This window comes from Bos javanicus, chromosome 1 (assembly GCF_032452875.1).
Source record: "Bos javanicus breed banteng chromosome 1, ARS-OSU_banteng_1.0, whole genome shotgun sequence".
NCBI classification, from domain to species: Eukaryota; Metazoa; Chordata; class Mammalia; order Artiodactyla; family Bovidae; genus Bos; species Bos javanicus.
Window position 1 is genome coordinate 141885220 of NC_083868.1, and position 23551 is coordinate 141908770.

The 23551-nt window shown below is 49.4% G+C and overlaps 1 protein-coding gene across 2 annotated transcripts in view; it reads right to left on the bottom strand.

The window, feature by feature from the left end:
• Positions 1 to 9606: 9606 nt before the first annotated feature.
• Positions 9607 to 23551, bottom strand: part of PRDM15 (PR/SET domain 15) — a 69467-nt gene continuing 55522 nt past the window's right edge. For both annotated transcript variants that reach the window (XM_061422225.1, XM_061422234.1), the window contains exons 19-24: positions 22445 to 22576; positions 21041 to 21124; positions 20524 to 20699; positions 16349 to 16429; positions 14651 to 14860; positions 9607 to 13060 (exon numbers count right to left, since the gene is read on the bottom strand). In XM_061422225.1, the coding sequence (XP_061278209.1) occupies positions 12584 to 13060; positions 14651 to 14860; positions 16349 to 16429; positions 20524 to 20699; positions 21041 to 21124; positions 22445 to 22576 (1160 nt within the window). In that variant the 3' untranslated portion in view covers positions 9607 to 12583. The remainder of the gene's footprint in view (positions 13061 to 14650; positions 14861 to 16348; positions 16430 to 20523; positions 20700 to 21040; positions 21125 to 22444; positions 22577 to 23551) is intronic.

A 23551-nucleotide genomic window follows, 5' to 3' on the forward strand; every position in this document is an offset into this window, starting at 1 on the left:
AGCTATGAGGGAAGCCCATGGTTTAATAAAAGATTTTATAAAAATATAATTCATAATTCATATTTTTCCTGAAAAGCTACATGAAATGAAAGTAAATACTGATCAGCCCACACAGAAAGGAGAGTTGAGCACAGAGAGAAATAATTAAAATAAAATAAAATCACAATGAAAACATTTTAAATATAAACTATAATAATGATCAGCAAATATAAATATTTCAGAAGACATTTCTACCTATACTCTAAAGTACTTTTAAACACTCATTTGCAAAAACTTGGTAAATGAATATGAAAAATAAAAATGTATTCTAAAATGCTAACTGAAAATCTTGAATGTGAGTTGCATATACGATTGTGTGTGTGACAACAGAAGAAAACGTTTTCTTATCACAGCTGACATTTCCTGCAAGAAAAGCTTCCTGTGAGCAGGGACTCAAATTTCGAAAGCAGAACTATGCCAGCAACAGATTATGGGTCATGAGAGCCTAGCCATATATTGCTGATCTTATAATGTGCTCCATATGCTTGCTTTCCATTTGTTGTTGCTCATTCGCCCAGTCATGTCCGACTCTTTGTGACCCCATAGACTGCAGCACACCAGGCCTACCTGTTCCTCATCATCTCCTTGAGATTGCCCAAGTTCATGTTCATTGCATCGGTGATGCCATCCAGCCATCTCATCCTCTGACGCCCTCTTCTCCTTTTGCCCTTGATCTTTCCCAGCATCAGAGACTTTTCCAGTGAGTTGTCTGTTCACATCAGATGACCAAAATACTGGAGCTTCAGCTCAGCATCAGTCCTTCCAGTGAATATTCAGGGTTAATCTCCCTTGAGATTGACTGATTTGATATCCTGGCAGTCCAAGGGACTTCCCATTTAGAAATGGACATATCAGGACACTCCAGCCCACTGTAATTCAGTAGAGATATTTGGGACCCAAGCAGTTTACAAGGACCTCAAGCTGCCCCAATCTGTACAAAATCAAGAAGGAAGGTTCCTAAGACCTAATGCTTTATTTATCTATTTTTTCTTTCTTTTTTTTTGGCCACTTGAGTGCAGCATGTGGGATCTTATTTCCCCAAGGAGGAATGGAACCTGTGTCCCCTGTGGTGGAAGCTCAGAGTCTTAACCATTGGACCACCAGGGAGGTCCCAAGAGTTAATGCTTTAGAAAAGTGCTAAATTCTTTTCTTGCTCGTGAACCCAGATTGCCCAATATGACCCTGATCCCTTACTTAATCTGAGACTGCACCCAATTTGTCAACACAAAACTTTATGTCACTTGTAGGTCACCCACAGTTATGATAAGAAGACAAATGCCTTTACAAGCAGCTTAGAGTTTTGCTAAAATGTCTTTCCTTATCATTACATCTAATAAAAGATCCTTAATAACATAAAGATATCAAGGAGTTTTTAAGATAGGCTGAAGCTACAATTAGATGACCTCCAAAAGCAAATGCATTAGATTGCAAAAAAAGTCTCTCTCTTTTTTTAAATGAATGAAGAACAATAACCAGAGAAAAATATGCCATTCTCTTTAAAAAAAAATTCTAAACCTTTCCAAAACCTCCAATTTCTAAACTTTCATTTTCCCGTCTTAACAATAAGTGATGCACTTTCTAAACCTTTCTTAAAAGAACTTCAAATCTAAATATAATGAACCTGAGGCACTTCCCTGGTGGTTCTTGGCCAAAACTCCACTCTTCCAACACAGGGAGCTGGGGGTTCAATCCTTGTTCAGGGAAGTGGATTCCACATGCCACATCTAGAAGACTCCGCATGCCACAACTCAGACCTGGCACAGACAAGTAAATAAAATACATACACACACATAAAATGAACTTGAAGAAAGCCTTCGTACAGAGTCGCACACAGTGTGTTCACAGTGACAGGTAAGAGGAAGCCAGTGTTACAAATTTTCCCTGTGTAGGCGTTTGCCTGGACCCTGAGCTCATCTGATATTACCATTACTGACCATAGCCTACAACTTCATTGTACAATAATGACACGGCGAAGCTGATGTCAGTGTCTTGTCAATTCAGTTTAACTCTAAAAGAAGTTGTTAAAGACCTACTGAACTGCACTGATCAACTGAGGAACTGTCTCTCCAGCTGTCCAGAAGAGTTGTGTATCATATGTACACAGTCTCCTTTACTTCAGATTCAAAAGGAAGTGCCAAGTTAAGGCATAGTACTGTAGGGGCTTCCCTGGTGGCCCACTGGCTATGACTCCATGCTCTGAATTCAGGAGACCCAAGTTCGACTCCTGTTCAGGGAACTAGATCCCACATGCCACATCTAAGGGTTTACATGCTGAAACAAAGATCGAAGATTCCCTCTTGCTGCAATTAAGACCCAGTGCAGCCAAATAAAAAAATTAAATAATTAATTTTTAAAAAGCATGTAACTATGATTCCAAAACCTTCAAAACATCATATTTTTAACCTCTGGATTGAATCTGAATTTGGAAAATAAAATATTTGGCAAGAATATTTACTTTGTCATCAAAAAAACAGCCATGGACTTACTGTCTTCTGGAACCTGTGATTTCACAAGATCAAAAGTTTACATTTGGGGAGAACATTCCTGGACGAGCAGGACAAGCCAGAACTTCCTCCTGAGGGTGTGTTCTGAGTGCCCGCTGGGTTGGTGCCTCCTGTTCTCCTGGGTCCCTGCCTTAAAGGTATGTCCTTGAAGGTTATAAAGAGATCTCCTTCAGCTGGGTCATGTGATAAAAGTAACATTAGTTTTTGCAAGGCATTCTAAAAGTGAAAAGGAGATGATTAACTTAAGCAGTATTTTCAGCCATTGTCTAGGGGAGCACTCTACTTACATCCACTTGAAAAGGAAGACAATTACAAAGCACACATACAAAGTAATGTGATTCAAGTTACAGATCCTGAAAGCTTTATTCCCTGTCTAGTCAAGATGGGACATAAGGAACTGGATTTTCACCACTAGTACGCTCTCTTTCAAAGAACGAGACTAGGAAAAGTGTGTAGCCGAGGGGCACGCCAGCCCTCAGTGTGGGCTAGCCCAGTTTAAGACATGATTCAGAAGTACATCCAGATGTAACTACAATGCTTAGGGGATGAGGGGTACATTAAAAAGCTAAATTCCCCTGAAAAACTGAAAAATAGATCATCAATGAAATTAGGTTCAGGGACTTTCCTGGTGGCCCAGTGGATAAGACTATATACTTCCTCTGCAGGGTCCATGGGTTCAAACCTGAATGCTGCACACCTCGGTCTAAAGAAGTTAAGTTCAAAGTTTATATGGAGTACATGTTTGGATGAAAACGAAACCACAGAGGACTTCCCTAGCAGTCCAGTGGTTAAGACTTGATGCTTCCAACGCAGGGGGCCTGGACTCGATCCCTGGTTTGGGTACAAGGATCCCACGTGCCATGGGGTGTGGCCAAAAAAAACCAAAAAACAAAAAAGAGAGAGAGATTACAGAAAGCAAAGCCACAGAAATGCACAATAATGAACTGCTTCTGTTCAAGAAATGAAAATCAGATTGCACAAAAATGAGCATAAGCTTGATGTCCACGCACAAATAGAGCAACAGGTAGATTTCTGCTTGGCTTTATCATTGTCCTTTTTATTAAGAATCATGCAAGGACTCTATTTCTTATTTTATCTTACTACAATGTTGTTAAGGGATCTATTTTTGAGCAACATTCTTTGTACAAGACCTTTCCAAGACCAGCTGGGCTCTCCCGACAGTTACTCTTCATCACCTGAGCTGGACTCAAGCCCCCAGGGAGGGTCAATGTGTTCAGTTTTACTTCTTCAGGTCACAGAAAAGTGGTCCAGACTCATCATGGTTTCAACCCCCGAGGAAAGTGAGGATTTTAAAAAGGCTATCATCTCAGGAATGTCCTGCAAATTCTATCACCAAAGACAGAACAACAGTCAATCAATTCTACAAACTAACTGTACTTTGCTGTTGTTTAGTTGCTCAGTCGTGTCCGACTCTTTGTGACCCCCTGGACTGTAGCCAGCCAAGCCTCTCCATCCATGGGATTTCCCAGGCAAGAACAGTGGAGTGAGCTGCCGTTTCATTCTCCAGGGGATCTTCCTGACCCAGGGATGGAAACTGCATCTCTTGCATCTCCTGAATTGGCAGGTGATTCTTTCCTGCTGAGTACTTAAGTCAGGTTTAATTGAAGTAAAACGATTCAGAGTTGTTAATTCACTAGATACAGCCCTTGTCAGGAAGACCCTTAACTAGAATATGCAAAATAATACTTGGGTTTACAGTCAAAAGTATTTGGAACCCTTGAAGAGAATATAGGCAAAACATTCTCTGATATAAATTGTACCAATGTTTTCTTAAGTCAGTCTCACAAAACAATAGATATAAAACAAAAATAAACAAATGGGACCCCTTCAAACTTACAAGCTTTTGTACAGCAAAGCAAACCATAAGCAAAATGAAAAGACAACCCACAGACTAGGAGAAAATATTTGCAAACTATGTGACCAAAAAGGGCTTAATTTCCAAAATACACAAATAGCTCATACAACTCAACATCAAAAAAAAAAAAAAAAAAACTAATCAAAAATAGGCAGAAGACCTAAACAGACGTTTCTCCAAAGGAGACATACAGATGGCCAATAAGCACATGAAAAGATGCTCAACATGCCTAATTATTAGAAAAATGTAAATCAGAACTACGTGGAAATATCACCTCACATCAGTCAGAATGGCCATCATGAAGAAGTCTACAAACAATAAATCCTGGAAAGAGTGTGTAGAAAAGGGAACCCTCCTACAATGTTGGTGAGAATGTAAGTTGGTGCAACCATTATGGTGAATAGCATGGAGGTTCCTAAAAAAACCAGAAATAGAGTTACCATATGATCCTGCATTTCCACTCCCGGGCGTATCCAGACGAAACTAATCCCAAAAGATACATACTTCCCTATTTTCACAGCAATGCTATTCACAATAGCCCAGACGTGGAAGCAACCTAAATGTCTATCGACAGATGAATGGATAAAGAAGATGTGGTGTATATAGTATATATACCATGAAGCATTAGTGAAGTGAGTGAAGTCGCTCAGTCATGTCCGACTCTTTGCAACCCTATGGACTGTAGCCCACCAGGATCCTCCCCCATGGGATTCTTCAAGCAAGAGTACTGGAGTGGGTTGCCATTTCCTTCTCCAGGGGATCTTCCCGACTCAGGGATCGAACCCGGGTCTCCTGCATTCCAGACAGACGCTTTAACCTCTGAGCCACCAGGGAAGCCCATGGAGCATTACTCAGTCATAAGAAAGAACCAAATGACGCCATTTGTAGCAACATGGATGGATCTCGAGATTATCCATTAAGTGAAATTAAGTCAGGAAGAGAAATACGAATATCAGATGGTACCATTCATAAGCGGAACCTAAACTATGACACAAATAAACCTGTCTATGAAACAGAATCACGGGGAACAGACTGGTGGTTGCCAAAGGGCAAGAGGTTGGGCAAAGGTTGGAGGGGGAGGTTGAGGTTAGCAGATGCAAGCTTTATAAACACGAGGGACAACAACAAGGCCCCACTGTACAGCACAGAGAGCTATATTCAGTATCCTGTGATAAATCATAATAGAAAAGAATACTTAAAAAATGTGTATATATATATTTATAACTGAATCGCTTTCTGTATAGCAGTAATCAACACATTGTAAATCAACTATATTTTAATTAAAAAAAAAAAACTGGAACCCTTCAAGGTTCAAGGGTAAATCGAAGAGGAGAAAGCATCAAGAACAAAAGTCTGAAGAGCTAGGGCAGGTTGTGGAGTTAGTTTGTGGGTTTAAGAAGTGTAAGGTTATTGGACAAAAACCTGTGATTGGCTCTTCTTGATCTTCACCACAAACAGAACAAGGGGGCATACCCTCAATTATCGGACACAAGGGTGTTTTTTTGCACAGAAACAACTCCACTCGCCTCATTAGCAGTAAAATAAACGCTGGGGGAGTTCAGTTGTGTTTCTATTCTTGGTTTGAAATACCGGTGCCAAGCAGCAGCTCAGGGCTATTAAAATCTGAGTTGTAGCAAGCTGAGGAAAAGCCACTCTGCTGGGTATGAGTCACCAGAGCCAGGGAAGTTCTCACAGTGATTCACACGGCAAGCCAGAGGTGACGGTAAGCTCTGCAGCATCACAAGTCTGACTGTGGCTGGTGACTAAGCAGTTCAAACATTGAGGCTGTGACTCCACCTGAAGACAGGTGTGGGGTAGGGGTGGGGGGTAATTACAGCCTGAGTGGGAAAGCTGAGCCCTGTCTGACAAACTGTAGGAAGGGAGCCAGTAAAGTCATTTAACTTTTTTTATTGTTGCCTTTGCAGTTAAAAAGGGAAAAACATAGTATGGAGGGTCCTCAAAAAACTAAAAATGAAGTTGCCATATGATCCGGCAATCCCATTCTTGGGCATTTATCCAGACAAAACTAGAATTTGAAAAGATACATCACCCCAATTCATAGCAGCGCTATTCACAGTAGCCAAGACACAAAAGCAAGCACGGAACCATTGACAGATGAATGGATTGAGAAGATGTGCTACATACATACAGATGGGTATCACCCTTAGAAAAATGAAATAATGCCATTTGCAAAAATGTGGGTGGACCTGGAGATTATCATACTAAACAAAGGCAGTCAGAAAGAGAAGGGCAAGTATCATACGGTATTGCTTATATGTGGAATCTAAGATATGACACAAATAAATCTATCTATGACAGAGATAGACTATCTTAATAAAACAAAGTTGAAGAAATAATTAATCATCTCATCAATAAGATTGAGTCATTGGAGACTAGGATTTCCAAGTCTCTCAAAGACTCGGAAGTTTCAAGTGATAACTCCAACTAGATTTAATAAATTTCTGTTTTGGGGGGTTAGTGCTTCAAAGCTTTGGTGCTCAAGGAAGTATGTTGTCTCCCTCGATGCTTAGGAAAAATACTTGCTTATTAATCTCTAGTGTGGGTCAGGCTTACTGCATGGGGCTGGGGGTGGCTCAGAGGAAAAATGATGAGAAAAAGCAGTCTCAACTGAGCAACTGAGCACACACACGCTTTTGGAGCTTACTGAACAGCAGGGAAGCTCAAATATGAACAAAGTCATATAATGAGTAAATAGTGTAATTGCCAACTGATCGGTGTTGTGCTTGCTTTCAGATGTGATATGAGGGTGACTCCAAGAGGTGTCTCTGAGGTGGAGTTTGAGGCGAGATCTGAAGGACAAGTACATTTAACCAAGTGAGGGTTGGGAGCTAGGTGGGTGGAGACCTTGGGAGGGGGTGGGAGAGGGAGGCAGGACAGCCACTGCAGCCTCGAGGCCACAGAAATGATCAGGGTGTGTCCAGAGACAGAGTCTGTTGGCAGATACTAGCATTGCTGCGTGGGTGACCATAGAGCAACACCCCCACAAGGGCCACTGAGGCCGCCCTGTGGAACAGGGGAACGAGGGGGGCTGACTGGCCCCACAGGGTTGTCCACTGGAAATTTGGAGGGAGACAGTCACAGAGATGGTGACACCCAGACAGATCCAAAGGCACTGGGGGTCTAAATGCGGCTCTGGGTTCTTGCCTGTGTGAGTAGGTGGAGGGCTAGGCTATCGGCTGTGAGAGGTGACAGTGGAGGGGAGGCGCCAGGTTTGGGGCTGGGGGTCATGGATTCCAGGGTCAGACGTGCAAGCCTGACAACCCTCGGGGACATCCAGGTGGAGATGAGTCGGTGGACTTCCCGGGAACAGAAGATGGCGATGCAGGAGCCACACAGCACCCTTTTCCCAACTGCAGCCAGCCCCCCGCCCCCACCCTAGATCGTCTAGGAAAAGCAGACAGTGACACCTGAGGACTTCTAAAACGGCTCCTGCAATGCAGCACCCACTCCCTGTCTTTCCTTGATGATCTTGCTACCCTGTTTCATGGCTAAAACTTGGAAGAGAGAATTTCTGGGGTAGGAGGCAAGCTCCAGATGGTCGTGCAAGGGCATGACGCCCTAGCGCCCAGGAAGAGTTGAAAGTCCCAAGTGGAACAGACAGGGATCACTGGGTACTGAGTCCTGGATCCTGCATCCTTGCTCTTCCAGGGAGGTGTGCTACGCTAGGCTCCCTGCAAAGACTCAGGTAGGTCTGTGTCCCATTGATGGGCCATCTTCCCACAGAGACTGGGTCCGTCTCCCTCCTTATGGAGCAAATGTGGGCAGACACACCTGTTAACGGGGAAGAGCAGACGGCTTGGATTCAAGGCAGTCTGCAGGCAGATGCCAACCCTCTGGTGTTGTCTGGATGCCAGCTGCCTGCACCTGGGACCATGGGGAGGGAGGAAAGCCTCAGATCCTGGGGCACTGGGGCTTGGTGGGTGGGATGATCCCAGTCAGCTGGTTGTGTGGGTAACCTAGAGCGGCTGCCAGACAATTCTGTTGCTTCCACCATCACGCAAATCAGATCATTCGCTGTCATTCCAGAACCGGGGCACTTCTGATGCAGAGGCGCTCAAGCTGGATGAAAACAGCCAGAGGCGCAACTGTCTCCCCTTTCTACTGGAATTTGTTGGACGTACAAGAATGTGCTGACGGCCTGCTGGATGCTGAGCAGGTGAATCCCACTCACTGGCAGGAGGGTTAGCTGCTATCAGCTGTCCCCTAAGACAGAACCGAAGCATCTAAAACAAGGTTCTCCTAATTCAAATCCTTAGAAGGTCTGATGGCACACCAGGTGCTTTTTAAGTTTAAAATGACCACTCCTAACAAATCAGAACAATTTGATCAATACAATTTAAGGGATTGTTCCAGACCACTTGCCCAAAGAAACACCTTGCTTGTCAAGTTCTCCCTTCTCTGGCTACTCATCTTTTTTGGATCTATTCTCTCTGTTTGAACTGTGGTGCCGAAGAAGACTCTTGAGAGTCCCTTGAATGGCAAGGAGATAAAACCAGTCAATCTTAAAGGAAATCAACCCTGAATATTCACTGGAAGGACTGATGCTGAAACTCTAATACTTTGGCCACCTGATGTGAAGAGCCAACTCACTGGAATAGACCCTGATGCTGGGAAAGATTGAAGGCAGGAGGAGAAGGGGGTGACAGAGGATGAGATGGTTGGGTGGTACCACCAACTCGATGGATATGGGTTTGAGCAAGCTCTGGGAGTGGGTGATGGACAGGGAAGCCTAGCATGCTACAGTTTGTGGGGTCTCAAGCAATCAGACATGACTGAGCAAATGAACTGGACTGATTCTCTCCGTTTAAGGGCTTACCCTGGTGGCTCAGACTGTTAAGAATCTGCCTGCAATGCAGGAGACCCAGCTTTAATCCCTGGGTGGGGAAGATCCCCTGGAGAAGAGAATGGCAACCCACTCCAGTATTCTTGCCTAGAGAACTCCATGGACAGAGGAGCCTGGCAGGCTACAGTCCATGGGGTCACAAAGAGTCGGACACGACTAAGTGACTAACACACATCTCCATTTAAGCTTTACAAAAATTGCTACTACCACGTGCTTTTTCAAAAAATTGATGGCTGCACTGTGAGACATGCAGGAAGTTAGTTCTCTGACCAGGGATTGGCTCTGTTCCTTAAAAAAAAAAAAAAACCTGTGAAAGCTTCTAATATTTGAATATCTTGTTTATTTTCAACGTTTGGGTCACTTAAAATAATCCAAACATTTCACAGGGTGTGAACCACACAGGAATTACAATTGTTCTCAAAATATACCAAGTGTGTCCCCCACTCAGGACGAGTGATCTGAGCAGACCGTGAGCCATGGAAAAACACAGCTCCTGGCAAATCTTGTCTTCGAACAAATTGATGGGATTTGAAGGATGTGTGACTTCTCAGCCTTGACACCTTTCAAAACCCAACAGGAAAGTGACTCACACAGCCCTGAGTTGGGAGCCATGAGCTCTGGGCGCCGTGGCAGTCAGGCCCACATATCTGCCTCCAGAGCCTGGAATCCTCCCAGGCGGTCACCCTTGGTCACATGACCACTGTGGAGCAGCACCCAGCATGGGAGCACACCCCCCTGCGGGCCCTCCTGTCCTTGCCTCACAGTCCATGTCAGGCAGTGTACCCCAGGGGCCAGCTCTGCAAGGCTCACAGCGCTGGTGGCGTGGACGACACTTCACGGGCCTAGACCCAGCGTCTTCTGGTTACTGATTTAGCGGAGCTCGGGGATTCACAGAGCTCAGAGGCCACAGTGATTTCATCCCCTTTCCTCCTACACTTGTGCACCTGGGATCAATTAAAACACTAAATCCTTTCTACCAGGAAACAGGCATAAATGTGCACAGCACTCTAGAGCTGATGGCTCTTTGGGCTGACTAGGTTTTTTTTTGCTCCCCAGTTTTTTATATGGAAACTCAAAGCAACTGTTTCACGACAGCACAAATCTATTTTGCCTCAGACAGTGATCCTATTAGGACAAATATTTCTACAGAAAACTCAGGAGTAAATCTGATTTTTATTTCGAGTTTTCGCTTATTGTAACAAGAAGTACTATTACACATCTGTGTATTGAAATGAACGATGGTAAGTACACTGGGGCCACACAACCTAAATTAGGTTCTTTAAAAACACACGATGCATTCTTATCCTAGTCACAAAAACAACTTTTCTTAAAAAAATAAAATTGTGATTTTAAAGGCCTTTATTTCATAGGGAAGAGGAATAAAAGATAAATGATAGCGGGTGTTCAATCACATCTGGGTTTTTTTTTTCCTTGGTCATTTGTCCTTTATCTTCTGCAAGTGCAAAAGGAAATGGTCAGTGATGTTTAAAAAAATACCTTAGGGACCTTGGCGTGCTTGATGACTCCACAGACACCTGGACCACTTACATTTGGAGAACAGAGAGAATGCTTAGAAAATATATCACCCCTAGCCCAAGTTCATTTGATGAAACTATTATGTATAAAGCAGTTAATTATATACATAAATAACATAAAAATAATTATCATAAATTAAAAGTCAAATAATCGCCCACGACAAATTCAACGGAGAGGGGCAAGCTGGGAGTTAGGGACGAGCTGGGTGTGGAGGGTGAATTCTGCAGCCCCCTTTCACATGCTGCATGTGTGATGAACTCAGTTCACAAAGGCCTGTATTGCACACATCAAAACCTAGCCCTCTCCTCAACAGCTTGTGACTTGGAACTACGCGAAGTGCTGAGAACGCTGCCCTTTGCGCGACAGATCTCCCGCAGCCTCACTGGCAGCATCAGGTCAGTCTGTCTCACTTATTCACTCTTTACTGAAGGTCTCCCAACTAACACCGGATCACAAAGAGTGATCGAGACAAAGCAAAGCAACCGTTATCTTTTCATTCTGGACAGGGCAAAGGCATCACTCAAGCTTCTTCACCTGCCTCTTTGTCTCCCTGGCTGGACAGCCAGAGGACTGGCTGCTGGCCGCCACCTCGGTGGCCCTGAGCCTCACCCACCACCCCTGAAATGGGTGCACACGTGTGCGCTGTCACTCAGCACATTCATTCATTCATTCATTCGGGGCGCTGATGCTTCTACTACTCAGCTAATGACCTTTTCTGCTTTCATACTACTCGGCAGGACAGCACTACCTCTGTATTTCAGAAAAAAAACCTACCCCTTTCCCCATAAGGAGCAAAGTTCATTCAACATTTTTATAGAAAACTGGTCTTGAAACACATCAACCTTTGGAATTAGAGTTTAAACAGAAAAAAGACATGAATTTCTTCCCCGTTCTCCAGTTCAGGGGACTCTAGCCGAGTCTCAGCCACAATAAATACATTTGGATGGCAGAGTCCTGAGACGGCTCCAGGGAGCCTCCAGAAGGGCCAGCGGGAGGCCCTTTTGATGCACGTGTAACAGCGACCCCTGCGTTGGGGCCGCTGTGTAAGCTGGACATAGGCCCACAGTGCAAACGACGTCGTGTGTCAAAAGAAAACAGAAGAACATGGTCTCCACAGTTTCGAACACACGAGATACGCTCGAGATAAAGTCTAAAAAAAGAACCGTACTGAAAATCCATTCAGGAACCCTATTACTAGGATGCCTTGCTGAGCGACCTCACGTGACCGCTTGCCTGTGACCAATGGGAAGGCCAGAGGAGGGGCATCACCCCACAGGGCAGCTTTCCACATCGTTTCAGCCAACGACTTTGACTCAACTGGAATTTCAAAGAAGATAAATGTGACTTGAACTTCTACCTGTTCAAAGTCCAGGAGCCGAGAGAAAACTCTGTTCCCGCCCAGCACATTGCTACATTATAACACAGCAGCCCAGCCCTAAAGGGAAAAAGGAAACAAACCACTTCCCTTTTGCAAACCTCCAGTCCCTCCAGCTCTGGGAGGGAAGCCTGGGGGCCTGCCTTATCTGGGAGAATGTGTGGGGCTGCTCCTGGGGACAACTGGCCTGCCCAGGGTCACTTCTGAGTTCAGCTGACATACTGCCATGGTTCTGGGGGCATTTGGAGATAATTCTGCAAAAGCTAAGTCAACCTTTCTTACACTGCAATAATGTGTTTGCTTTTCTCTGTTTGGTATCCAGCCAACAAATCTTAAGTGAAAACAAACCCCCATCTGTGGTTCTTTCCCTGGTTTCTCTGTAAGCTGCCTCAGTAGCTGTACATCTGCGGCTGCTGCTCGGCCGGCACTGAGGGCTGGGCGGCCTGCGGGGCGGGGGCCGGCGGCGGTGGGGGTGGCCCATCCGTCTGGGGCACCGCCCGCCAGGTGAGCGGGTGCTGCTCGCCCAGCTGGCTCCCCAGGGGCGTGATGGAGTTGACCAGGGTGGTCAGGTTGATGAAGTGGGCCACAGATTGTGGGTTCGAGGCTTCCGGCTGCGGGTGGATCTGGAGGTCGTTCTGGCGGTTGTGCAGCATGGCGGAGCCGCTGACGGTATCAAAGGTCACGGTCAGGATGGAGTTGTCCAGCTGGAGCTGGCGTTCTGGAGTGGTCAGGTGCCCGACGGCCACTGGCTGGAGGTTGGTAAACTGGGTCCCGGCCGTGGTGGTGATGGGGGTCACGGTGATGTTGGTCAGGCCGACGGAGCTGGATGGGGTGGTCACGTTGGGGTCGCCCAGGGTCACCACCACCTGGAAGAGTCACGCATGACACAAGACCGTTAGTTTCTGAAGAATTAAGAACAAGAGCAGCTTCCTGTGCTGTGCTTTGTGGAGGATTCCCCGTGACGCAGGGATCATCTCACGTTCGGCCCAAAGGAAGGAGGTGAGATGTGCTGGTGAAAGACTAAACCACACTAGTTTCCTGGAAAAAGAATTCCAGGGAAAAAGAGAAACGAGATACAAATGTGATCATTGAGACCATCAGTTGGATCTGAGCAATAAATGATTTCAGCGTCGAGAAAAAAACAGAGAACAGTAATCACGAGAGAAGCTGAAGTGAAGAGGAACTCAAGAGCCTCTTGATGAGGGTGAAAGAGGAGAGTGAAAAAGCTGGCTTAAAACTCAGCATTCAAAATACTAAGATCATGGCATGTGGTCCCATCAATTCATGGCAAATAGATGGGGAAAAAGTGGAAGCAGTGACAGATTTTATTTTCTTGGGCTCCAAAATCACTGTGGATGGTGACTGTAGAAGGCGAAATTAAAAGACACTTACTCCTTGGAAGAAAAGCCATGACAAACCTAGACAGTGTGTTAAAAAGCAGAGACATTACTTTGCCAACAAAGGTCCATCTAGTCAAAGCTGTGGTTTTTCCAGTAGTCATGTATGGATGTGAGAGTTGGATCATAAAGAAGGCTGAGTGCTGAAGGACTGATGCTTTTGAATTGCAGTGTTGGATAAAACTCTTGAGAGTCTCTTGGACAGCAAGATCAAACCAGTCAATCCTAAAGGAAATCAACCCTGACTAGTCACTGGAAGGACTGAGGCTAAAGCGGAAGCTTCAATATTTTAGCCATCTGATGTGAAGAGCTGACTCATCGGAAAAGACCCTGATGCTGGGAAAGACTGAGGGCAGGGGGAGAAGGGGACGACAGAGGATGAGATAGTTGGATGGCATCACCAACTTAAGGAACATGAGTTTGAGCAAACTCTGGGAGACAGTGAAGAACAGGGAAGCTTGTCATGCTGCCATCCATGAGGTCGCAATGAATCAGACATGACTCAGCGACTGAACAACAACAATCACGAGAATATTCTTCGTTGTCTCTTAACACACTGCAAAGCTCAGAAGGACAACAAACCCGTGTGCGTGGCCAAGAGCTAATAAACAAAAAAGACAGCACTGCTCTCCCCACGAAGAGGGACAAAAAGCCAGAGAAACACAGGAACCCTTGCAACCAGGATGACCAGGGCCATTCAAGAGAGGCGCGGCGTCCAACACACGCTGACAGAGAGCTGAGGGCCCTGAAACCCAAGCAGGGAAGGGTCGGCAAAGGGGAAGTTCTGGCTAAAAGCAGCGGCTGGACACACGCCCTGCTGTGCAGGGTCGGGTCCCCCCGCCTGACCAGCACACTCAGGCCCCTGAGGACCTCCCCCAACTGGTCCCAGCCAGTTCCCAACCGTGGGGGTACGCCTGCTTTTCACCACGATGGTGGTGACCTCTGGGTCTGCACTGGGAAACGGGGCACAGGTGACGGCGGTCAGGGTCCAAGTCCCCATGGGGAGAAGGGTACCAGGCCGGCCCCCCACACCCGGGCCAGACTCCGCACAAGCGCCACCTGCTGGATGCTCTGCACGGCCGAGTCCGTCTCGTCCCCGACACCACCCGAGAATGAGCCCTCCTTCTCTGAGAACTCGCTGAAGGCGGCATCCTCAGGGCCCGTGGCCCCGGCCTCCTCCTCCGGCTTCTGCTTCCTCTTGGGAGCTCTCCTGGTGGCTTTCACGTGCTTCCCTTCGGCCAGCTCCTCCTGCTCCAGACTCAGCTCAGGCTGCACGAACAGAAGGTGAGACAATGACAGGTCAGTGTGTCGTGCCCCTGAGGCGGCCTGGCACCATCTCCAGACACCAGGTGACCAGGCCCATCTGCTAATGTGCACATCTAGGGATGGCAGCAAGTTCCCGCTGGTCTCTGCTGCTTTTCTTTAAAGTGAGGAAAGTTGGATAGAAGTCATACTTGGTGCTGAAATAGAAATATCTGTGCAAACAGGTTTTGAGCCCTTGTTTCAGCCCTGTTGAGCTCTGCCTGAGGCTACAAAGGCTTTCACATCAGGCTCTCTGCCCCAGACTGACACAGGTTCACTGTAGACACAATCTTGGATCAAGGATGAGTCTGACTGCAAGAACCGTGTGGTCATGGTTTTTAGGGATAGCAAATAAGGACCCAGCAGTAATGGTGACCGCAGATGGGTGCCCGGCATACTTCTTTCCCTCCTGCTGACCCACAGCTGGCCCAGCCCAGGATCACAGAGGCCGCTGGGCAGTGGTGGCCCGCAAGGCTCTCCGCCTCGGTCACCCACCACCCGTCCTGTCCTCGGCGCCATCCCATGAGGTGTGGCCTCACCCAGTGGCAGACAGACCCCAAGGAGGCCTGTCAGGACATGGCCACGAGGGGCTGCCCATGTCAGGGGCGGACGTGGTCATGGGTCTTAGGCCTGGCTGTTTAGCGCAACCCAGCCACTGAGCACTGGGCTCAAAGCTCTGCTGCAAAACAGAGAGGGATAAACGCGATTTTAAAGTGACTGAGCGTGAAATGTTCCCTTCAAAATAAGAGAAAGCCTTTATATCAAGGTACTGACTACAAATTCCTTTTGAAAGTTCACATAATTTGTTTAAGGTTATTTTGCTCTTCTGGGTGATACTTGTGATAGTTAACTAAAGCATCCCTTTGCTAGTTTGGGGCGCCCAGTCATGTGGCCCAACACCAGTCCAGATGCTGTCCTGAAGGTGTTTTTCAGATGTGATCAACACTGAAGCCAGTAGGTGCTGAGTAAAACAGCACCTTCTGAACGTGGGTGGGCCTGGACCAATCAGGTGAAGGCCCTGAGAGCCGACAAAGTTCCCAGAAGACGAGGGAATTCTGCCTCCAGCATCAGCTCCTCTTGGGTGTCCAGCCTCCGGCCCTCCCGGCAGATTCTGGACCTGCCAGACCCACAACTAAGTGAGCCAACTCCTTAAAATAAATCTAGTTCTCTCTGCACGTGCGTGCATGCGCGTGCACACACACACACACACTTTACTGTTTTCTCTGGGGGAACTCAGTCTTAATAAACAATCTATTCTCTAAAAAGACACACATCTGTTTTCAGAAAACTGAAATTCTAGAAATGTTCACAGAAACTAGAAGGCTCCTGGGGTGACGACCAATTAACAGAAGAGAGGGAAATGAGTGTGACACGTAGGGGTTGCCCCAAGGGCTGCTCCTGACACCTGCTGGGCTCCTCGGGTGAGACGCCCTGCCCCGCGTGCTCCGCGCTCACCTGGACGATGCCGATGGAGGAGGCGTCGATGGTGGTGGTCTCCGGGAGGTGGTCCAGGTCGTCAATCCTCACGGCCAGGACCTAGGAGTGGGCGCAGGGCCGTGAGCCCAGGACACGGCACCTGAAGGCCAGCCCAGGAAAGTGGGGCCAGACACACGGCCGCTGGGCTATCTCCCTCACAGGCCCCCACGTGCCCACCGGCCCTGCTCAGCACTCAGAAGCCTGGGATCCAGAGTCCTGCCCGGCTTTCCTTCCCTCCTCCCAGGCCCCCTCTCCTCAAGTGTCCACCGCGTTCCCACACACGGGGGTGTCCCCTCGGCCATCCGTGCGTCATCGCACCATCTACTGCCCCGGTGGAGGCCCTGCTTCCCTTCCTGTCCACGCCGTCCACTCTCTGAGGAAGTGCATCCTCACTCAATCTCAGTATCTCTCACTAAGAGCAGAGCGGGATAAGACACATTACAGCAAACCCATCCTATAACAAGTTACCAAGAGGGAGACGTGTCCACGTGACACACCTTAATTTCCCAGCTGCGCCCCCCCACCCGCAGCCCCCAGAAGCCACACCGGCCTGTCCTCAGCAGGAGGCAGACCCTTACACTGGAACACATGCTCGAGCTTTACATGGTTCCCCCCTCACCCCAAACCTGGTCCACACCCCGCTGACACTGGCTACACAGGTGACTGTGGTCACCTAACTGAACAAGTCACAGGTGGTGCACAGAGCACGTAGGACACTTCGGGGGGAGGCTGTGATGGGGAGTCGCTGAGGGACGGAGGTGGCCGTGGAAAAACGAAATGCAACCAGGGAAAGCACGGCAGTCTGTCCAAACGGCTCTGCAGTCAAATGGCTTTGCAAGCATCTTTCCATTTTTGTTCCAAACTAAATTAAGAACAAAACTATAGGCTATATATCATGGGTGTGGCTTATTTAAGAAAGATGACAGACCACTGTATTTCTGGGCTTAGGATCCAAGACCATCCAGGACAGGGCACTCTCTGAAAGGGTGGCCAGCGAGGCGGTTATGTGTGTTTCAACAGAAATGCTGACATGGTGGTGAGAACCCAAGTGTGACTGAGGCTGCAAAGCTGAGTCAGAGCAGCTGGAGGCCACTGACTGTTCTCTCCCACCACACCACCTCCACCTCTGTCACCATCACCACCCCATCGCTGCCACCACCACCTCCATCACCAACATCATCAGTGTCCTAGTCACACCATCCGGAAGCCAGAGAGAACCACCACAGCAGCACCTGTTGACTTTACTCTGTTAGGAGATTCGACCACATGTGAAAAGCACTTTTTGTGTTTGAATTTTCCTCAATGTAACATTCATTCAAAGCAGAGGGAAGACCATGAGTGGAGTCACAAAATAGCATGAATTCTTAAAGATCCTGAGTTTGTGAAAGCAGCTTATACTTAACACCCTAACACAGAGGCCAGCCTTCACCAGACCCCCACGCCTGAGTCTGCGCCCAGCACCACTGCAGAGCACCCCCGCCCTGCACAGCCTGGCCGCGCGTGGTGCCCTCACCGCAGCAGAGCCTTCCCGGCCTTACTCCTGCAGTCTGGGGACGTTTCCCCCATTCCCTCTGCTCTCCTCTGTGTGACGTGTCTGCATCCTTCCCCTCCTTCCATCTACCACCCTAGACCATCAGGTCCAAGAGGATGGGGCACCCCCGGTCCAGCTGGTCACCAGCGCTCATCCCTGCAGGCACTTAACTATTTGTCTGAACACACAGAAGGAAACAACAGAGAAACATCAAAGGATCGAAGGAAAGCAGCCCAGGGGAGAGAGGCTGAAAGTGCCTGAGACAGAAGGGAGTGAGAAGAGAGCCCCGACAGTGGAGCCCGAGCCTGCTGGGGGCCCCTTCAGAGTACTCTGCAGCCCAGCATGGTGGGCTTGACAAGAGGTGCTAAGAGGTGGCCATGCAGATGGAGCAATGAGGCAAGTGATCATTAACCAGAGGAAAACGTCTGCTGAGCTGCTCCGTGTCCGCAAGGGCCCTGCACCCAGCAGCACACATCACACATGCCATGGGCAAAACCCACCGTGCACACCGTTAGTGCACGGAGCTACAGACACCCATGTGCCAAGAAATCACTCGCTCCCACCCACCACGAGCCCCCGGGGGAGCCTGCAGCATCTGCCCTGCGCCCCAACACCTAGAGGGGGCCCCACTGACACTGGGCAGCCAGATGGATGCTGACACACCAGGCTCCTGCTCCCGACTTTGTTTCTCTAGGTGGAGACGCCAGCAGGCCACTAGGCGAAAAAGGCTGGAGTGAGGGGAGCAAAGCTGGTGGAATCCCAGTTCCTCATGCTAAGCGGAAAGAGCCTGGGGTCCATGGGTCATGAATCTGCACGGGCTGTGGAGGACATGGCGAGGTGATGGGAGAAAAAGACGAACTCATCAGCCAAATGAAGCAGAAGGTGCTCTTATAATTGCAAAAGTAACCCATGTTTCATCAGAGGCGATTCTTTGAAACAGAGAAAACTATAAAGGTAAGAAATAACCAAAACTTCGGTGCCAGAAGACCACAGTGCAATGCTTCCCCCTTTCTTGTTTCACATGGTTTATATTACACAGGTGAGTATCTGTAAATATACAATGTGAACGACACGCTGTGGGTATACCTGTAGTCTATGCAAGGTGCACGCTGCTTTCTTACAATGCACATTCACAATCTTACGCAGAACTCTCTGCAAACACATCACAGTCACGCACATCACTGAGCTACCACTAACAGCGGCATTCCTCTTACTGGACACTCAGGGGTCCACACAGTCATTTATTAAAGCATTGGGGAGATGTCACACTACCCTCAGGAGGACATGCAACTGTGCATGCCCTGGAAAGTGAAAGTGAAGTCGCTCAGTTGTGTCCGACTCTTTGCGACCCCATGGTCTGTAGCCTACCAGGCTCCTCTGTCCATGGGATTTTCTAGGCAAGAGTGCTGGAGTGGGGTGCCATTTCCTTCTCCAGCGGATCTTTCCAACCCAGGGATCGAACCCTGGTCTCCCGCACTGCAGGCAGATGCTTTAACCTCTGAGCTTCCAGTCCTGGAATTGGGTGCAATCCCAGTCATTCTGAATCCCAGAACCTCCCCTAATTCCACGGAGGAAGCATGCCACCTTCTACTGTTAAAGGCTTTCTCTCGTGTCTCAACCACATGTACTTCCTTTAGTGAATCTCCTCTCCCCAGACACAGTGGGTTCTCTGTTATTCTCGTGGAAGGCGTGCTATCTTTACCATTAACAGCCAGTATTTGTTAACTGCTGCTGCTAAGTCACTTCAGTCGTCTCCGACTCTGTGCGACCCCATAGACGGCAGCCCACCAGGCTCCCCCATCCCTGGGATTCTCCAGGCAAGAACACTAGAGTGGGTTGCCATTTCCTTCTCCAATGCATGAAAGTGAAAAGTGAAAGTGAAGTCGCTCAGTCGTGTCCGACTCTTAGCGACCCCAGGCTCCTCCGTCCATGGGATTTTCCAGGCAAGAGTACTGGAGCGGGGTGCCATTGCCTTCTCCGTCTGTTAACTATACTGACCCATTTTTCAGTTTTCCCTTTGCGTGTTCTCTTGACCCCCAGAAACTCTACTTGTTATGTTGCTTACTTAGTCAAATCGTTTGTTCAAAATTTTCACTGCTTTCGTGCTTATAAAGCCTCTAGTTTTGTTTTCAGTTTACTGTCTTTTCAAACAGAATGACTTATTCAATGCCCTGGACCTGCCTTGAGCACCGGCTTCTGGGTGTCAGGGTCCACCTACCTTCCTGGGTACACTTTCTCCATCTCAATCCTCAGGGCCACCTTCTAAGCAGCCCCCAACACCATGCAGAGCCCCTAGTTCTGCACATTTTTTAGCTACTCTAAAGGGAGGAATGGGGGAGAGGGAGGGTAGCACCCCTGTCCTGCTATAATTCCAGGGAGGGAGTAATTGATTACTTCAGCAAAAGACCACTTGGGGCTCTTCTATTCACTCATCCATTTGGTGCCTCCTACCCGCAGGCAGAGGGGAGCGTCGGACCCCAGCCCTGCCTCCAGGAATCCCGGGGTGGTGACCCTGCGTGGTGGGATCTCGGAGCGGGGGAAGTCAGCGGGCCGAGGACAGAGGTGCCGGGCTCGCACGGGGGAGGGGATGTAGAATGGGCAGCCCCGCCCGGCGCATGCTCACCTCAGGGTGCTTGCGCCGCATGTGTCTGCTCATGGAGGCCCTGGTGGACACCTTAGTCCCACACAGCTGGCAGCTCTGCGCCTCCACCTTGTCGTGGGTGAGCTGCACGTGCTTCTGCAGCATGTACTCGGTGACGTACTTCTTGTCACACACGGAGCACGTCCACTGCTTGCCCACTGCGCGGGTGCATGGGGAGGGAGAGACGAGCATGGGTGGTGAGGGGGTCAGCCTCTAGGTCGCCGACCCAGTCACCCACCCCGAGGTCAGGCCTTGGAAAGACCCTCCTCCCACCCAGGAATGCTTCAATCAACATCTGAAAATGCGAGCATGAATATTCAAAAGTTTTGTGGCTGAATTTTAGGGGGGAAGGGGCTTCATTAAGGCACAAAAGTGTCAGATATTCTGAAAAAGTCTACATAGAGCCTCACAGCCAAGCTCTCCACACCCTGCACGCCCAGACGGCCCCAGCAAAAACCATGGCAGCCAGCCGGATGGTCCCCAGGCACTCCCAGCTCACCCGTGTGGATGAGCTTGTGTGTCTCCATCGTGTTTCTCTCACTGAATGTTTTTCCACACAGTTCGCACATGAAATCTTTAATCCCTGCAGGAAAAGGCACATTTAACATCACGTTTCTCGAGTGTTTTAACTGTATACGGCATCAGTCTTGTCCATGACACGTTTCTGTATTTGTAAAGGCCGTGGGGGCTGCTAAGTTACCCAGAGATGACAGTAAGCCTTCATTCCCCCATTCAACCTGCAAACTGTGGCTTGAAAACCATCCTACTGCAGGTGTCTGAGTGTTCAGATCAGTGACTTGGGCTGCGGTGGTCACCCTGCCCGCCTGCAACCTGGTAACATGGAAGCATCAAGCCGTCAGACTGTTGCATTCCCCAAGCTGACAAAAAAGGTGGGCCCTCTGCCTCTTAGATAAACATTTGCCCTAAATGTAAAGCACGGCAAGTGACTTTCAAGCCTGCTTATCTCGGTCCTGTATTTGCTGGGCCCCTGGTACTCAGGATCCCATGTTCACGTGGCTCCTGGCGGCGAGAGCGACAGAGGCCACTACACCCCAGTGGGTGGAGAGTTGTGAGACCCCCAAGGAGGCGCAGGACCCAGTCCCAGGAGGCGAGTGCTTCCAAGAAAAGGGGAAGCAAGAAACGGATGGCCTCCCCCAGGAAAAGGAGAGCCGCGTGCTTTTGTGAAAGCCCAGTGCCCTGGGGGCTGGCATTCCAGGGGGACCCAAAGCAGACCTGTGTGGTGGCCTGGCCGGCCCTGGGGGCAGTGAGAGAGGTGGGCACACAGCTGGGCCAGGCAGTAGCAAGACTCAAGTCCATTTTAGAGAGAATATGAACCAACCAGATGCTCCTGCTAACTTCACACACAGCTCCACCACCCTGGGAAGACTGTCTCTCATTCTGCTGTCGATCTGATTCTGTCTTATATACACATTTACCCATAGACAACTGTTTATAAGAAATGAGCTCGTGAATGTTGATGAAAGTTAACACGCATATCTCATCACTTGAAGGATGCACTGTCCTTTAAGGTGGACACACAATTCAGCCTCTGCCCTGCTGATAGACACTTAAGGGGTCCAGTCTCCTGTCCAGATGACATGACGATCATGCACACACACATGCCAGGTCTTTGTCCGATGGTTTCTCCTGGCTGAGTGGGAGGGAAGGGCACTGAAGGCATCGAGGGCGGTAACCAGGACCTGTGTGTTTGGGGGATGCAGGGGGCTTCCTGCAGGGATGGGGGAGCTTCTGGGAAACTGGTTACTTATCCAGTTTCCTAAAGCTCAACCAGAGAGCCAGGGGCCTATTGGGAGCTAGAGACCCTGCGGAGCAGCGGCGGCTCTGCTCGAGCTGTTCCTCACCAGCGGGCTGGTGCCTCTGCACCCGAGCACCACGGACTCACCCGTGTGCCGCTTATAGTGCTTGAGCATGTTGACCTTCTGCGCGAACTTGCGGTGGCACTCCCTGCACTCGTACTCCTTGATGCCCTTGTGCAGCTTCATGTGGTGGCGCAGCGCGTGCTTGGTCTTCATGCCTGTGGGACAGGGCGGGTTGGCGCCCCACCTCGGGAGCCGCCCATGCCACACCCCACACCCTGCCCCCAGTGCCCACGCCTGCCCCCCACACCCCGCTCATCCCCCGCCCCGAGGGTCCATGCCTTACCCCACCCCCATGTCCTTCCCTGCCCCCACGCCCCCGAGTGCCCATGCCCCACCCCCACTCACCCCGAGTGCCCATGCCCCACCGCCACTCACCCCGAGTGCCCATGCCCCACCCCCACTCACCCCGAGTGCCCATGCCCCACCGCCACTCACCCCGAGTGCCCATGCCCCACCGCCACTCACCCCGAGTGCCCATGCCCCACCCCACTCACCCCGAGTGCCCATGCCCCACCGCCACTCACCCCGAGTGCCCATGCCCCACCGCCACTCACCCCGAGTGCCCATGCCCCACCGCCACTCACCCCGAGTGCCCATGCCCCACCCCCACTCACCCCGAGTGCCCATGCCCCACCGCCACTCACCCCGAGTGCCCATGCCCCACCCCCACTCACCCCGAGTGCCCATGCCCACCCACAGCGCCCATGCCCACCCTGAGGAAAGGTATGCCATACAAGATGTGAAAACAGGCCCCAGTACCTGCCCTGGACACCCCTCCCCATCCGGCCAGGCCCACTGAGCAGCACTCAGGACTCAGGTATGGTTGTCCCTGCCCACCTGGGGGCAGGGCCCACCAGACCTGTCCCCTCCAGCCCTCCCCACCTCTCCACAGCTCCAGAGCGGTGGGAATGGGGCTGGAAGAGCTGTGGCAAAGATGGGGCTGGGGCTGGGGGTGGACTTCCACCCAGCATGGCCAGGGCTAAGACACAGGTAGAAACTTCTAGAAATATCCGTGTGCAACACTTACATGCTGCTTTTGAAGCACGTAACTAAGGCCTGAGGCAGGAAAAACTATTTTGTATAACCATTTGTGTTGTTTAAAAATAAATATTTTTTGGTTAGGTTCTTGT